Genomic DNA, 18,928 nt, shown 5'->3' on the forward strand with positions numbered 1-18,928 from the left:
TTTAATATTGTAATTATTAATTTAATGTCAGGTTTAGCTTTTTTTGTGGGAGTGGTGGGAGTGGGCTTCGAGGGAGTCACAGTTTGGTGACCTACTGTGACTAAGTCCCACTTACCTCACCCAAATTACTTGCAGGAAATAACTCAGGTAATACCCTGTAAACCTCCTGCAGGTAATTTCCCACATAATTAAATTTTAAACCTTTGGTCCTAACGAACTCAGATATGTAATCAGTGAGAGTTTAACTTAATGATTTGATTGAAAGAAATGGATTGTTGGGTTCACATATAATTGAAAATAATTTGATTAATGGTGTTTGTGTAGTGGATTACAGTTGCCACAATTATTTGGATTTGCATGCCCTGTGGGGCTGGAATTGTATTTCTTATATATTAATGAATTTGTCTAATTATATAAATTAATTGCTAAGCCCAGTGAGGCTAGGACTGTACCTGCTATAATTAATTTGCTAAGCTCGGTTAGGGATAGGAATGATAGTCATCTTTCTGATTATAATAATTTTAATTATTTTGCTAAGCCATGAAATATTTACCTTATAATAATAGTAATTATAATTATTTTGCTAAGCCAGGAAATATTTGGCTTATATTAATAGTAATTATAATTAATTTACTAAGCCAAGAAATATTTGGCTGAGCTATCTGGTGCATATTGTAATAATTATACCCAGTGTCTCATTGTATAATTTGTATAAAAGTGTTCATTGAGTCTAATAAATAAAGGAGCCATGGATAAGAGTAATATAATTAGTGTGAATGGAAGATCCATGGGAATTAAGGCTATAAAAACTCATTAAATGCAAAAAAAGGTCATGTGATCAGAGCTTATAATGCCTGGAATTAGTGGCAGAAGAGACTATAAATAAGGTTAATTTAGAATATTTGGAATCATTAGAGAATCGGTATGTGTCATTGTATTACACAGACTATGTAGGTGATCTGCTGGTGTATTGTGCAGATAATGAAAAGGAATTATTAATTAATCAATATTACGAACTGTAAGAGAAAATACTGTCATGTAAAAGTGAGGTATTAAATCAATTAAAATGTGTAAATGCTGCAGTTGGACAGCCTTGTAATATCAATACCAGGTCTTTGCCCAAACTCCCAGAGTTATGTCTACCAACATTTAGTCCAGGAGACAACTGGGAGGAATTCTGGTCAGTATTTAAGGCTGCTGTGCATGCGTCGAAGGACCTAGAAGATGTTACAAAAATTATTTTATCTCAAAGGGCAGGTCAGAAACGATTCTTATTCCCTGATACAAGGGTTTCAAGGTGGGTTAGACCTAGTAAATACTGTGATTAATTTAAGAATTCCAAAACACAATTATCAAAATCTGCAGCAATTTAGAATCAAATTAGAAAGCACTCTAAAGTCCATGAATAATAGGTTTGAATTGGATGAATCAGAATAAATTGAGCTACAGTTCTATACAATGGTTGTTTAATAAATACCACAAAGGTTATTTTTCTCTGGAGGAAATATGATTGGGACTACAAGAATAAATTGTTCAATTACAGACCAGCCAAATAATTCTAAGAATGTAACACATGATGACTAATGTATCTGTCAGGTTTCACAAATGGAAAAAATATCCTAATGTTAATAATCCTAATAATCCATCCCATAAAAAAGGGTTGCATAGGCACATATCAAATGTCAGGAACCAAAAATAAAGGTTCTCCACGTCAAATTTAGAGGAATAAGTACCTTAATGGGAGTGGCCTAGTTAATAATGAGCAAGTCAAGCAAAGGAGCGATTACCTTTTTTTGCAAGGTACTCATTAGACCAATCCAAAAATGCATGTTAATTTTAAAACTTCAAAGGAAGTGCGCTCCACAATATAACTTTTATTCCACTGTATGAGCCTGTACTGTGTGCCAAAATTTGGAACATTTCATGTATATTTAAAGGTTGCGCAAAACTTCATATGTGCTTTCTCTTTGTCGCAGATGGCATCCTCAGCACCGAGTACATGAAGTGCATCGGAATGGTGGTTAGTAGGGTGTCCCCTCGAGTTTATCTCAACTGACCGGCTTCCGACGCGAGGTGTTGTATTTCGCATGTCACAGTTCTTTCACCTGAAGCAGAACCTACTCTCACTTTTCGTCACCTTGATCTACGTCAGGTTCTGGAACAAAGCTCCACGTGGCGTGGAAACCCCCTCGCAATGACTAGTACTTCCTCCAAACCCTTCGAGCATATCTGGATGAAGAGATCACGAATGCTGCTACCATCACCTTTGCACACCGTCTCTGGTATCTGGCAGAGCACCTGGTTGGATTGGCGTTCTTCGACGAGAAAGTGGATATTATGACAAAGTGCAAGATGGTGACCAACCTCGAGCGGGAAAAGAAACCAGGGTGCAGAGCAGAGGAAGGGGAAGGAAAAGTCTTCCTACTTGAATGAAGACCCTGAAACGTGGGAGACGAACATGACGTTCCTGGAAATGAAGTGTGCGGGCTCTTTGAAGGTCGCGAAAGATACAGCAGAAAGAGCTGTTTGCCTCGTTCAGACCTTCAACGCGTCGCTGACCAAGGTCAAGGAGAAAAACAGCACTTTCTTCGCCTTGTGGCAGATCACCGTCGCCGCTTCCCTGCTCCAACCAAGGAGAGACTGCTGAAGGAGGGTGACTGCTGAATTTTAGAGGGACGGATTGAAGTCCTACTTTATTTCGTCGATCAAGTAGGCACAAGGAATCATTATTAAGAGCGAGCGAGCGAAGCCAGCAGAGCGACGTCTTACTGGCAGTTGGTGTGACACGATCACTTTTGAGAGGACAATAAATTTTTCCTATATAAGATAGACACCTAATTCGTTTTGAATCTGATAGTCTCATGAAATAAATTATGTTATTAACCGTTTGTTTTGCTGAAATTCCATGGGAACCTCCCAGAAATCCATGGTATCTGAGGGAAGTTTGGCCAAATTTCGATGTTTCTTCAACTTGAGAAGCGAATTGCGTGAGATTTTCTACTGTGACATTTGTTTTCTTTACTGAATTCGAAAGAGAAAATATAGACGGGAGAACACGATTAACGTTTTTTTCAACTTTTAGTGGGAGAAATCAGCTCGGGAAAACACCAATTTTCAGTGATTTTTCAGTTGCATACATAGCCTAGTGGTTGGCGAAGGTTGATCAAAACCGACGATTTCCCAACCAAGAATTCATGACAAACACGTTTCTTTATTTTAAATCGAGTGGTACCTCCTCTTCAATGCACATATAATCGCTCGCTCGTTTCGCGCTCAACAAAGAGCTAAAAACTGGTTGATTCAATCATTCTGCTTTCAGAGAAAATTGGAGCTATACTATGTGAAAGAGGAACAAAAATTAAAATGTCATCAATTTCTCTTCTATCGGCGAGAGACGCTTTTTTGTGCCACCCCTAAAATTGAACGAAATTTCCTGAACATGGTCTGAATGTTATTTAGGAACAGTTCAACAAAATAAAACCTGTGGAGAGAATAATTTCCCAACTATATTTTTTTGGACCGGTCTACTACTCATTTCCCCAAGAATTGTAATGCTTATGATTCATAGACTGTTAAGGTGGAAAGATTAGAAGAACTTGATAGATGTATCAGATGTTTAGGCAGTCATAATGTAAAGGATTATGCCAAACTGAATAATTGCTATCAATACCACAAAGGAAGGCATCATGTAATAATGTGTAAGGTATTGTATAATAAGAACATAAGAAAGAAGGAACACTGCAGCAGGACCTACTGACCCATGCGAAGCAGGTCCATGTCTCCCACCCCGAATAGCCCAATAACCCACCTAGTCAGGTCACTTCCACTTAAGGAAGGAGCACGGCATCAGACCTAGTAGCACAGGCCAGTCAGGTCTAACTCACACCCACCCACACCCACCCACACCCACTCATGTATTTATCTAACCTATTTTTAAAACTACACAAGGTTTTAGCCTCAATAACCGTACTCGGGAGTGTGTTACACTCATCCACAACTCTATTACCAAACCAGTGCTTTCCTGTATCCTTGTGGAATCTGAATTTTTCCAACTTGAAATCAATGCTGCGAGTCCTGTCTTGGCTGGAAGTTTTCAGCACGCTATTTACATCCCCTTGATTAATTCCTGTTTTCCCATTTATACACCTCAAGCATATCCCGCCTAATTCTACACCTTTCGAGAAAACGCAGATTCAGGGCCCTCAGTCTGTCCTCACAGGGAAGATTTCTGATAAATGGGATCAACTTAGTCATCCTTCTCTGAACGTTTTCCAGTGCATTTATATCCATTCTGTAATACGGTGGCCAGAACTGTGCAGCATAATCTAAATGAGGCTTAACCAAGGATATATAGAGTTGAAGAACAACCTGAGGACTTCTATTATTTATACTTATAGATATGAAGCCAAGGATTGTTAGCTTTACTGCGAACACTAATGCACTGTTGTCTTGGTTTTAGATTACTGCTATCCAGAACTCCTAAATCCTTTTAGCAATCAGTAGTATTAAGATCTACATTTAGTTTATATGTGGCATGGTTATTTTCCTGTCCAACATTTAGAACTTTGCATTTGTCTATATTAAATTGCATCTGACACTTGTCCGACCATTGCCTCAGTCTATTCAAATCATCCTGGAGTGCTCTAGTGTCCTCGTTAGAATGAATTGGCCGGCCTATTTTGGTGTCATCAGCAAATTTGCTTATGTTGCTATTTATTCCCTAATCTATGTCGTTTATGTAAATTGTGAACAACAACGGGCCCAACACTGACCCCTGCGGAACTCCTCTTGTGACGTTCCCCAGTTCTGATTTCTCTCCAATTATGCAAACTCTCTGCTGCCTATTTGTCAGCCTTGCCTATACTCAGGAAAAAAAATTTCCTCCTATTCCGTGTGCCTTAAATTTCCTCAATAGCCTCTTATGTGTAACTCTATCGAAAGCCTTACTGAAGTCCATATACACAATATCATATACATTACCATGATCTGCCTCCTCAAACACCTTAGTGAGAAAAGTTAGTAAATTCGTAAGACAGGAACACCCCTTTGAAAAACCGTGTTGAGATTCATTAATCAATTTATTCTTATCAAGATGGCTACGAATTGCTTCGGCAATTATTGATTCCATAAATTTTCCGACTATGGAGGTAAGGCTTATTGGTCTATAGTTCGAAGCGAAGGACTTGTCACCTGCCTTGTAAATAGGTATTACATTTGCCATTTTCCACTTATCAGGCACTATGCCAGTTTGAAGTGATATGCTGAAAAGATTAGCCAAAGGTATGCTAAGTTCCTCTTCACATTCCCTTAACACCCTTGCAAGCAATTCATCAGGGCCTAGGGATATGTTAGGTTTTAATTTCTCTATTTGTCTGAGAACCATATCATTAGTTACCGCAATCGTGCTAAATTTATTATCGTTCTGTTCTACATAACCTATTATTTCAGGAATTTCGTTAGAATTTTCCTGGGTAAAAACTGAGAGGAAGTACTAAAAATTTCGCACATATCCTTATCACTGTCAGTGATCTGACCAGAGTTACTCTTAAGTGGGCCAATCTTGTCCCTAATCTTACTTCTGTATACCTGAAAGAACCATTTTGGGTTAGTCTTCGAATCTCTTGCGATCTTAGTCTCATAATCCCTTTTTGCTCTTCCTATTACTTTTTTTTATTTCTCTCTTTAATTGAATATATTGATTTCTTAACTGCCCATCCCCTCTTTTGATACGCCTATACATGCCTCTCTTTTGACCAATGAGATGTTTTAATCTATTGTTCATCCATTTGGGATCATATTTGTTAGATCAAATTTCCCTACTCGGAACAAAAGTTGTCTGGGCAGCTAGAACTATGCTTTGAAAAACGTTATATTGGCAACGAAGATCACCTCCCTTGCCCATAGTCAGGTCATCCCAATTTAGCCCACCCAGGTAATTTCTCAGTCCAATGAAATCAGCTAAGCGAAAGTCTGGTCTGGGACAAAGATTTGATTGCAATTATCTAGGTAATTCCATGATATATTAAAACTAAGTGATTTGTGATCACTTTCCCCCAGCTCATCATTAACCTCAAGATTATTAATTAGTGATTCTTGGTTGGCAAGAACAAAGTAAAGCAGATTGTTTCCTCTAGTTGGTTATGTCACAAACTGTTCTAATAAGCAATCCTGAACAACATTTTCACTTCTAGATGCTTTATGAATTTCGTCCCATAACAGCTTACTGCACTCCCTATCAAAGTTTGGGGGCCTATAAATCACACCCAAAATTAATTTGTCACGACCCTCAAGAAACTGTAGCCAAACATATTCTGTGTCCGTTGTTTCTAATCTTATATCATGTCTAAGACAATTTAAATTATCTCTGACAGACATCGCCACTCCAGCACCTTCCTGTTGATCCTATCAGTGTGGAATTGTTTATAACCCTGTAAGATGCATTCAGAAGGCATTTCTCTATCTTTCAGGTTGAACCAGGTCTCTGTTATACCAATAATATCTATATTACCTGCACTTGCAAGTAATTTTAGCTCATCTATCTTATTTCTAAGACTCCTACTATTTGTATAGTTAACCTTAAGGGAGCTAGTCACACGTTGCCCTCTATTATCTCTCTTTGTTGATTAACTGATTTGCCTTTATTAGCAATTTTATTTTGAATATTGTCTTTTAAGCAAATCCCTCAGATATCCCAGTAATATATGCTGTTTTCAACCCTAATACTGCAGCCCGATTGTTTCCCACAAACACCCATACCTCTATAATCTATCAGTTTAAAGTCCTAGACAAGTCATCAATTACCCCCTCAATCGAATTGGCTAATGCAACCACTCCAGCCCCAGGGAGATGAACCCCATCCCTTGCATGCATATCACGTTTGCCATAGAATTTGTCCCAGTTATCAATGAATGGGACTGCAAGTTCCTTGCAGTACCTGTCTAGCCAGCAATTTATACCAATTGCCCTAGACATTCATTCATTGCCCACTCCCTTTCTAGGCAAGATGCTACATATGTCTGGGATCCCTCCCTTAGACTTGACTGCTTTTATCCCTGACCTGTACTTATCCAGCAGCATACAATCATGATAATAATGATGATAATGTTAACAATGAAACAACAGTTACTAATGTAAAAATTCGAGCTAATGTTAATGAGGCTGGCATAGCTAAGTGGCCTTACCTGTGGTGAATGTAAAAATTCGGGAAAAAAAGAGTTTATCAAAAAATGTAACTGCATTGTTGGACCAGGGATCTCAGTGCACATTTATAAAACGTAGCTGTCTTATTGGTATGAAAGTACAGAGATAAAAGGGCCCAGTTGTACGAAACTGTGCATGTAAATGTCGGCCTGGGCAATGAGAAAAAACGTATCAATGAAGTTATTGTTGAAAGGTTCCCACAGAAAATCTGTACAATTGGGTGAAGAATTGGCACCCTATGGTATAGATGATGACTCGGTGGGGCCAATGATTCTAATAGGGAGTGATTATTATGCTACATTATTATTATTATTAAAGATTCGCCGGCATTCTCCCGGCCCGGGCCTTTTCCAAGTGGTGGCCCGGCCTTGGCTCCCTCTTTAGGGAGTGTCTGAGACCTAAGTCTCCCATGGGAGGAGGCACAAGTACCTCCTCACCATTGGGACCAACTGTCCCCAGGCCTAGCCACAAGCTAGGCCTCTCTGGTCTGCCATCCCCGCCCCAAGGGGGCTAAGGGAATGACAGTCTTATGAGCTAAAGGCTCGGGCTCAGGCACCTACCCTGCCCTAGAAGGGTTAGGCATGGTGTCGATGTATTATGCTACATTTGTAAAGGGTACGGTAAGGAAATGTGGCGTTTATCTTCTAAAAACAGCATGAGGATATGTAATATATGGTAAGTTTTCTCGCTCTAATAATTAACTAAACGGAACAGTAAATATTTGTCATAATCTAATAATTGTTATGTATAATAAATGGATTAAGAGTCTTGATGCTGAAGTTTCCAAATGCTTCGATAAACTAGGCTTAGTGTCACCCCTTACAATAAGAGGGAAATTGTTATTACAAGAAGCATGGAAACTTAAATGTGTTCGGGAAGAAGCCTTATCTAATGAATTGATTAAAACGTGGGAGGATTTAATAGGTATTCTTCCTTACCCAAACTAATTAATATAACATTGTTAGTGTTTAAATTTATAAAAAAATTAAATTTCATATAAATTTCCATATCCTCTGAAATACTGGATTCAGAGAGTGCAAGAAGAAATATATGGAGATGAAATTAAATTGTTGTTAAAAGGAAAATTTGTAAAAGGTTCGATAATAGATAAATAAAGGTTGTATTTAGATGATATAATTAAGTGTATAGATAGGTAATATGCTGAATTACGTAAACATGTAATTTATCCTATCTTTATACCAAAGCCCATTCTCTGATAATTATAAATTTAAATGTGTGTAAAAATTGCAAGTCAAAGTGGAGTACAAAAATCATTTCAATTAATTAAGCCGTTTATCAACGACCATCCCCGGCTGCAGTGTGGAAAATTTCGGATGTTCCTAAATTCAGCATGTGTACAACTGAATGGTACAATAATTAAGTTATAAAATATGATGCTGATCTCACCCTTTCGAGAAATTTCGAGTGAAGAGTGGTGTGAAACAGACGGGGAAGTGACGCAGCAGAGACGCCATAATGAATTTAATGTGTTAATACTGGATTGAATTGTGAAATGTAATCAGGCATTGTCTAAGGTCAATTGGTGTATATCAGCCTCAGTCTGTAATTTAGAAATTGCTGACACGTTCCTGCTGAAGAATTGGGATAGTGTGGAAAACTCTTACAATTCAACAAGGATGGGAAAACAGAGGACACCAATTCTCCCAGGAGCACACCTCAGCTAAGTGATTCTTTCCCATAATGTACAGTAGTTTTTGCGTCGGCCATCGTAAATTCTAGCTGTTAGGGTAAGGTTAGGATGTGTTCCTTCAGTGTTCCCAGTGATATGAACCAAATGAACAGTAAAGAAATTACTCTCCAAAGCATAAAGGACCAAACAAAAGTTACAGTACCAGAGTCAGAAATAAAGGAAGCCAGGTTACTAGGATCCCATGGTAGAAAAAGTGTTATGCTTAAATTCCACTCACATGACAGGAAAAAAGACTTAATAATTGCATCTATTAAAGTAAAGGAAGAGGTATACATAAACGAGTGTCATACCAAAAAACGTCAGAACCTCCTGTATAGTCAGAAAACTTAAGCGGGAGAATAATGACACAATACACCAATGCTTCACACGGGATGGGAAAATTCTAGTTAGGAAAACAAATGTAGGTCAACTGTACACAATCACGAACGAGAATGATCTATCACGATTTCTCATGGATACTAATCTTACAGAGAATAACTAAACAATGTCCAACCTAAAAGCCTACGTAGGGTAGTGTATGTTTTGCTCCATTATTGTTCAAATTTCATAGTACAATCTCTTAGTAATTAAATAATCAAGTACCTCATTATGTGATTTTACTAGTAAGCATAAGTCATCATATGTAATTTTCTTATTTACTATTGTTTGCTTAAATATTAGCTGAATTGTTACTTTCTCTGTCCATATTACTACCTCATATTTTTTTTAAATACTATTAATTGATACTACTTACTAAAATTAATAATTAATTACCATTTTTACTATCAGCACAATTTACTCTTAACATTTTTGACATTATTTAATTACCATTACTTGTCTAATTACCATAACCTGTTTTAATACCACATTTACTATCTTAGAGTACTCTTAAATACCTTGTACTGCCAAATAACCTCTAGTATAACTACCAGTGCAATATTGAATCCAAATAACTGTTCTTAAAATTTAATACTTGAAATAAACATTACTTTTTCACTTTTTTTTTTTTTGGCTAATTAATCTTTTTTTGTAATCATTATTACTTACTAAAATTTTATTAAACACCATATTTACTACCAGTCAATTTTACTTTTGTAAATTAACCATTATTTTATACTTTTCATAACATTTTGTTGCCAAATTTTCAAGTTTGTATATTCAACTCCAACCTTTATATTATCCTTTGTACCTGTGTACATGTCTACCATCTTACTATCATATTATAACCAAGTCACTGCCATTGGTATTTTTTAATTATTCTTTTGGTACTTTAATTTATGAATTTTAGTCCCATTCATTGATAACTGGGACAAATTCTATGGCAAACGTGATATGCATGCAAGGGATGGGGTTCATCTCCCTGGGGCTGGAGTGGTTGCATTAGCCAATTCGATTGAGGGGGTAATTGATGACTTGTCTAGGACTTTAAACTGATAGATTATAGAGGTATGGGTGTTTGTGGGAAACAATCGGGCTGCAGTATTAGGGTTGAAAACAGCATATATTACTGGGATATCTGAGGGATTTGCTTAAAAGACAATATTCAAAATAAAATGGCTAATAAAGGCAAATCAGTCAATCAACAAAGAGAGATAATAGAGGGCAACGTGTGACTAGCTCCCTTAAGGTTAACTATACAAATAGTAGGAGTCTTAGAAATAAGATAGATGAGCTAAGATTACTTGCAAGTGCAGGTAATATAGATATTATTGGTATAACAGAGACCTGGTTCAACCTGAAAGATAGAGAAATGCCTTCTGAATGCATCTTACAGGGTTATATACAATTCCACACTGATAGGATCAACAGGAAGGTGCTGGAGTGGCGATGTCTGTCAGAGATAATTTAAATTGTCTTAGACATGATATAAGATTAGAAACAACGGACACAGAATATGTTTGGCTACAGTTTCTTGAGGGTCGTGACAAATTAATTTTGGGTGTGATTTATAGGCCCCCAAACCTTGATAGATAAAGGTCCTTCATATAAATAGGGAGTGCCCGGGCTGTAAATTCTCTCCCTTTCCTCTCCAGAAGAGAAATTTACGGCTTTTCCTTTGGACAAGAGAGGCCTCTCCTTACCCGGACGCTAAGATTCAGATTGGCCAAGATTTCGGTCAGTGTAATATAAAGCTTGGTACTGGCTAGTTAGTACTAATTAAAAATGAAGAATGTTAGAATTAAAGGTATTCTTATATTAATGGGAAGCACAAAGTAACCATGATAACATGCCACGGTAGAGTATCTGAGCTAGTATACTGGAGCATAAAAAACGACAAAGGGTAGTATCATTAAGGTCGTTCTAGAGAAAAGTTTTACGAGTGTCCATCTTGCCATAGCTTGACGCCAAAATCGGAAAAAAAATTTAAGCACATTCATTGCATAGATTCTGGGAGAACATAGCTCGTGCGAAAATATAACGAGTGACTGCATGATTACCTGTTGGAATTACGACCCATGGGAAAAAATAGTCTTGTGTTCAGCTGGCGGGAACATAAGAGTTCCCGCTAGCCGGCATGCTTACCACATGAGAACAAAATTTGTGGGGTTTAACGCTCGTGATTAACCACTTGTAACAAATTGTGAAGAGTTAAATGTGTGATGTTTAAATAAGGAATGCAAAGTACCAACTACAGTTCATTTGAGGACTTTCCCCTACCCTTCCTTCAAGCAACTCTGCATCGCCGCCGCCTCGTCCCTAGGTCAAGTAACCCACCTGACCGAGTGTAAGGTAACAGTGACCAATAATTACCAAAGTGAACTTTAGTGATATCCTAATTAGGTGACGAGATTGAGTGATCGATCAACTATATACTATTCAACACTCTTTCCAGAGCAATCAATAAGTCGACACCTAAGTATCTTCTCTAGAGGGCAACCCTACTAGAACTCCTCCATGTTAGTATAACGTATACACACTGTTAGAATAAAGTATCCACATGTTAGTATAATGTATCCACACAATGGTAGTATGAGAAATCCACACCATGTTTTTTTTAAGGAATCCACATAATGTTAGTGTAAGATATCCACATTATGTTGGTATAAGTTATCCATACAATGTTGGTATAAGTTATCCATACAATGTTGGTATAAGGTATCCATACAATATTAGTGTAAGATATCCACACAATGGTAGTGCAAGGTATCCATATAATGTTGATATAAGGTATCCACATAATGTTGGTATAGGGAATTTACACAATGGTAGTATAAGGTATGCACACAATGGTAGTATAAGGTATCCGCACAATGGTAGTATATGGTATCCACACCATGGTGGTATAAGTTATTCATACAATGTTGGTCTAAGGTATCTACACAATGTTAGTATAAGGTATCCATACCAAGAAGTGCATCTAACGTTGATAATTACAAGACATTCTTGCTTCTCAAATATATATCAACATTCCGTAACTGTACTGATACATGTACTAACACTATATAATAATGGCAAATAATACCGACAAGTTGACAAGTAAGACACATGTCCAACAATTAGGTATCGTTATTCAGAAAAAAGATACCTAACTGTTCCACATGTGTCTTACTCATCAACTTGTCTGTACTGTACACCATTATCATATTCATACTGTCAGTCCTGCAACACAACGGTATCTTGCTACAGAAGACTCTTCGATAACTTTTTTTTATTACCTGACCACTGCACTGCCTTTCATTTATTACATTCTTCTACTAGTGGGCCCAGCCGCTTCTGTTGTCAAGATTGTCTGCGCCTCACCTTTGGAAGCAAGTCTCCATTCTGTTACTACAGCTTCACATTGTTCCAGATCATGGAGCAGAACTCTTCCCCAGACTGAGGGACTGACCACCTCATAACTACGTCTTCGAGGGTGATGATTCATCGTCTTTATATCTATTCTGCTTCTGCTTCTTCTGTATTCCACTGAAGAAACCTACTGTGTAGGTTTCTCCAGTGGAATAATGATACCTAACTGTTGCATATTTATCAACAAGTACTAACACATGTACTGGCATTGGTACCTTTACTGTTACTGATATTTATACTGATACTTGTTCTGGTATTTATACCTAAGCTGATAATATATTGGAAGTTGTTGGCCAGAGGTTAAGCACTGCACACAGCCCAGGAACTAAAGAATCAGGACTTGAGAACCACTCGTCTCTATACATAGTTTTGACTCTCGTGTCTATGGAATATTTTCCTCCGGAAATCGTGTCTACACAGTTCAACCTAACTCTTAGACCTGTAGCATTCTTTTCCGTGACACTCTTAGCTACAACTTTGTGTAGTAGTAACGATGGTAATTCCATATTTAGACTGACTCCGGCTTTGTAATATAAGGTAGCCAAACATTGCCGTGTTACTTCATGTTAAATCAATAAAACGTAGTATAAAAAGCAGGTAATAGTAAACTTAATGCGAAAACGTCAAGTTTAATTACATTTATTCTGGAATGTAAAGAGAGTTTTAAGAGCAAGTATTGATTTCCATGACGTTAGATTCTGTGTTGAGAAAAGACTTAACACAAAGAGAAACATTGTCAGAACAAAGACCTGCTCTGCTAATTCATTCACTCTCTCTTTAAAATGCCTGTCAGTACCTACTGCAAGTGAAACCACGCAAAAACAAATCTTACGGAAAAGAGCTATTAAAATGCAATGTTTAGGTAAATTAACACAGAGAAATAAATAACATACAAGAATAACAAGGAGTGAGAACATGGCCAGCTGCCAGGAAGAGGCAACAGTGTGTCAAATTGAGGTTAACAATGGCAGTAGAGGAGAGCAGAGACGGTGTTTGTCAAGAGCCAGCGATGTATGGAGACACCATCCACAACACACACACACACACACACACACACACACACATACACTCACACACCAGGCAGGGATAACAGGGAAGGCTCTACAGTGGATCAGGGAATACTTGTCAGGAAGACAGCAGCGAGTCATGGTACGTGGCAAGGTGTCAGAGTGGGCGCCTGTGACCAGCGGGGTCCCACAGGGGTCAGACCTAGGACCAATGCTGTTTCTGGTATTTGTGAACGAAATGACGGAAGGAATAGACTCCGAAGTGTCCCTGTTTGCAGATGATGTGAAGTTGATGAGAAGAATTCATTCGGTCGAAGACCAGGCAGAACTACAAAGGGATCTGGACAGGTTGCAGACCTGGTTCAGCAATTGGCTCCTGGAGTTCAACCCCACCAAGTGCAAAGTCATGAAGACAGGGGAAGAGCAAATCCACCTCAGACTGAGTACAGTCTAGGGGGCCTGAGACTACAAACCTCACTCAAGGAAAAAGATCTTGGGGTGAGTATAACATCAGGCACATCTCCTGAGGCACACATCAACCAAATAACTGCTGCAGCATATGGGCGCCTAACAAACCTCAGAACAGCATTCCGACAGCTTAATAAATAATCGTTCAGAACCTTGTACACCGTGTAAGTTAGGCCCATATTGGAGTATGCGGCACCAGTTTGGAACCCACACCTAGCCAAGCACTTAAAGAAACTAGAGAAAGTGCAAAGGTTTGCAACAAGACTAGTCCCAGAGCTAAGGGGTATGTCCTACTAGGAGAGGTTAAGGGAAATCCACCTGACGACACTGGAGGACAGGAGAGATAGGGGGGACATGATAACGACATACAAAATACTGAGAGGAATTGACAAGGTGGACAAAGACAGGATGTTCCAGAGATGGAACACAGCAACAAAGGGACACAGTTGGAAGTTGAAGACACAGATGAATCACAGGGATGTTAGGAAGTATTTTTTCAGCCGGAGAGTAGTTAGGAAATGGAATGGTTTGGGAAGCGATGTAGTGGAGGCAGGATCCATACATAGCTTTAAGCAGAGGTATGATAAAGCTCACGGTTCAGAGAGAGTGACCTAGTAGCGACCAGTGAAGAGGCGGGGCCAGGAGCTGGGACTCGACCTCTGCAACCTCAACTAGGTGAGTACAACTAGGTGAGTACAAACACACACACACACACACACACACACACACACACACACACACACACACACACACACACACACACACACACAGAAGATAGCATTCAAAACACTGAGACTCTTCCCATGCGCTGCGTACCCTAGGGTGTGGCTCAGTTTTTCGAAGGGGTCCGCGAAGCTTCACAACAAGTATTGTTCTTCTAGTTACCTCATGATTTTCCTCTGTTATTCCACAGTCTTGCTAAAGGGCTGTGAGCCTTATTTTCTTTGTGATAAACTGTGATAACCAGAACAGCATTATGGCAAAACAGAAACTATAGGAAAATGTTTCACTTGAAGATCAAGTTTTTCAATAAAACTTCCATTCTTCTGATTTTTATCAGCTTGTCGGTTTAACAGTCTCTAATTACACCTCCTCCCATTATTTAATAAATTAAATTACCTTTCTTCTGTTCAAAATATAACCTTTGAAAACCGTAAAACAGCAACTGGCGTCTCACTGACTCAGTATAATAAATAAGCAAACATATCTTCTGTACACAAAATTTTATATTTGCACAGATATGTACTGCTGTTTGTCAAGTGTATATATTTGTTGCGGTGAAGAATGTACGAATTAATTTAACTGCGTTTCTGAGTTCATTGTAGAGTCCTGTCATCATGCATTTTCTCTATATAACCATAAATTTGACAGATTGTATTAACATGTGAGAATTCAGGAAAAAAAAATTGAGGTATAAAGGTGGGAAGAATTCTCGTACACGAAAATGCTGGCAATTACTGTTCTAGAGGATTACCAGACCCAAGGAATCCCTGCTGTAATGGAACTAAAACAAAAGGCAGCCTTAGTGAAAGCTGAAGCAGAAGTAGATCCCCAGTGAAACTAGAGCACAGGCAATAATCTATAGGGAATAAAAAATGTGAGAGCAACACTGAAAAATAGTGCGTGATATTTTTTCCATTCCGCAAGTTTGAAAAAAAACTATGCAAGTTATAAGCATTGTCATTGTCAAAGAGTGCAATGGATAAACTGACGGAGCAAAAGAATGATGGAAGAAGTGAGGGTAGTATGAAAGACAGGATGTGGAAATAGATGAATGGTTCAGAGAACCGACATGTTGATAAATTAGACACATGTACAACTCTTGGGTATCTTTATTGATGGACTGACCACATCGACTCAAGGTTGAGGGACTGATTACCTCATTCTCCTCCTGTTCTTCAAGATTCTCCTTTGTATGGACTGATGAAGCCACTGTGTGGCGAAACGTTTCCTCTATAAAGATACCCAAGAGTTGTACATGTGTCTAATTTATCATCATCAGGATGTGGAAAGAAATCAGGGAAGGAGAAAAAGAATAAGGAAGGACGAAATTGATGTCGATTTGATTCTTACGACTTTATTTTAGGAAGGCTGTCTTGTATAGGGACAAACTGTGACAGAAGGTCACGGTGGAGGAAGGGAGTGCAAATTAACGCGACATCAGGACAGTTCTAGCAGATGCAAAAGGCATAAACGCCAATATTCTGCTTTCAAAGAGACTATAGATCTACGAGTCAGGAAAATATCACATGGTAATCACTCCTAAGTATCGAATATTTCACAGGTTAGCTGCCCTGAGTCTAGAATACTATACGATACATGTCAAAGCGAGAAAAATACCGAGAAAACATTCAACTTCTATTACACATTACAGACGTGGAAACAAAACAATAATATTAAGGAAGTGCAAGGAGCGCTAGACAATATATAACGAGCAAGCACCACTAGAACAGCAAAATATTCGAATGGTCGGAGGAATACAGAATGCAACAGGATACTGCGCATACAAACGACCTTTTAAGGAATACGAGTCAAGTATGACTCATCGAATCTGAATAAATATAACACAGCAATAGCGTCTGCAAAGAGAACGGTGTTTGAAGTAAGAAAGAATCCGTGGAAAAAACCGCTTCCAAGGTAACGTCCCAGACAAGTGTAGCAGCTGTATGGGCAATTAAAAATTCACTCGCAAGGTCCCCAGTGTTGAAACAAGGCATAACACTACGTATCAATGAAGCAATCGTCACATACGAGAAAACTTACAGACCTCTTTTGGAAAATACTTTTCAGAGATGAGTAGGGGTAGGGGAAGGGTTGAAGAGAGGGTTGGAGGGAGTTTTAAGTGGTAGCGGTTTGAGCATCCAGCAGGAGTGTGTCAATGTTAGATTGGGGTAAGCAGCCAAATGGTTCTAGGGATTTGATGTGGTTAGAGTGTAAGCAAGGTAGAGCTTATGAAGGGGATTAGGGAAACAGGTTATCCGGAACTTGAATCCAGTAAGTGGGAAATTACAGTGTTTGCACACTGAAGCGGGTGCCGGGATGTTACATTTCAGTGGGTCACTGAGCACTTCTGGCAAGACAGCTGTTGAATGAATGCGAATATTTTTTCGAGTCACCCTTTGTGGAAAATAACCAGTAATGTTAAGGTAGCAACAATACACAAAAGACACATGATGATGAAACCAATAATATTTCTGAGCAGTGAAGAGGAGCACTATAACAGTGAATTCGGCGTGCCAGAACTGCGCTGGGGACTCTGGAATACGAAAGATTCAGCGTCAGGAAAATAAATCATACCATATAACTTTCTAAAGGTAACTATCGCATGAACAAGTATAGCTAATAAAATTTTTAAATTAAAAATGGAATATTGAGAAAGTACCATTTCAATGGAAAGAGAGAGTTGTCACCCCTTTTAAAATCCTGTTTAAACATCCATTACACAAATATCTTTAGCCAGATATTTTATCTGCCTCAAATGTATCATAGGCTCCATCAACTGGCTTCTCATCAAACTAAAGATATCTTCAAGGATCTCCGCAGAAATAGGCTCACCCTCAGTATCATCCTGAGAAACCTAAATACTCTCAAGGATCTCATCAAAGGTACCATCGGAGTACTCAGTAACAAGACTACTACTTATAGTGATAATGTGTCAGGTTCCCAGTTTCAGTTAAACTCTCCCTTTCAGAATGTCGGAGCAAAACAGATAATTGCCATGGAATAAACTGAGAGAAACGTGAAATCAGCTAGGAGGCACTTACTCAAATAGAAATCCCGGACTGGACGCAGGTAATCTTGAGGGAATTGCTTGTTTTTGTGACACAGGAACATTTTTAACATTACAGGACAAAATATTGCCAGTCTTAGAACATATATGAAAACGGATATCCTCCTAGAAGCTTGTGGGGGAATATTATAAAAGTACCTCTGTATGAAACTTATATAGAAACAAAATTAAATTGTGGCTTGATAGTAAAATGAATTTCAGGGAAGTTCCCCATGAAAGAGACTCATTCTTACGGGAAATATCACTAGAACACAAGTATTACTAGGGAACCCCTGATGATAAATATATCCACAGAGGAGAATTATACCTTTGAAGCACATAGTACTAATCCTGCATTGTTCCCGTTGAGTGCGATAACTTGAGCTATGACAAGAACAATGAAAGCTGCCTTGCCACCTGCTCCTTCTGTAGATACTGATGACATAGGCTTAAACATGTTATTCAGGGATGTACTTCGTCCAGGATCTACGACGTGCTCAAAAGATCAATATAACATTGCTCTTCCTAGATCATTCACTGCTGAAGATAGAGTAATGGCGTTAAGATTTGTACCTGGACATGCTTTACAAGCCAGACTTATGGTCCTTTTAGAAGTTGTGAGTAAAGTAGATGATGTGATCCACTTGGTTCGGACTCATGGTAAGAGACGATCAGATCACGTGTGTCACGTTAATCAATTTAAAGCATATCATAGTGATTCACTTCCGACGACTTCAGTACTTCCCTTGCAAACTGAACAACAGAGTGAACTTCCTGATGTTACTATAGTAGACACACTTTCATATTATAGCCTAGAGAAATTTTTAGAAAATCTGTCAGCCAAGAAAGCCGCTGACATTAAGTCGCTGATCTTAGAGTTCACATGTGTGTTCCGAGGTGTTTCTCCCGCTGCATGATAGGAAAACACCATGTTGAGACACAAGCAGCTGTCCCTATTAAACAGTTCCATACAAAACGAGTCATGTCAAATGGAAGATGATTTTT

General features: G+C 38.5%; 1 protein-coding gene across 1 annotated transcript in view; it reads right to left on the reverse strand.

Moving 5' to 3' along the window:
- The window catches only part of LOC138852610 (uncharacterized), a 28,114-nt gene extending 9,734 nt beyond the window's left edge, over positions 1–18,380 (reverse strand). The window contains 1 exon segment of the mRNA XM_070084370.1: positions 18,252–18,380. Within this exon segment, the coding sequence (XP_069940471.1) occupies positions 18,252–18,380 (129 nt within the window).
- Between the last annotated feature and the right edge of the window lie 548 nt (positions 18,381–18,928).

The sequence above is a fragment of the Cherax quadricarinatus genome, chromosome 12, assembly GCF_038502225.1.
Source record: "Cherax quadricarinatus isolate ZL_2023a chromosome 12, ASM3850222v1, whole genome shotgun sequence".
NCBI classification, from domain to species: Eukaryota; Metazoa; Arthropoda; class Malacostraca; order Decapoda; family Parastacidae; genus Cherax; species Cherax quadricarinatus.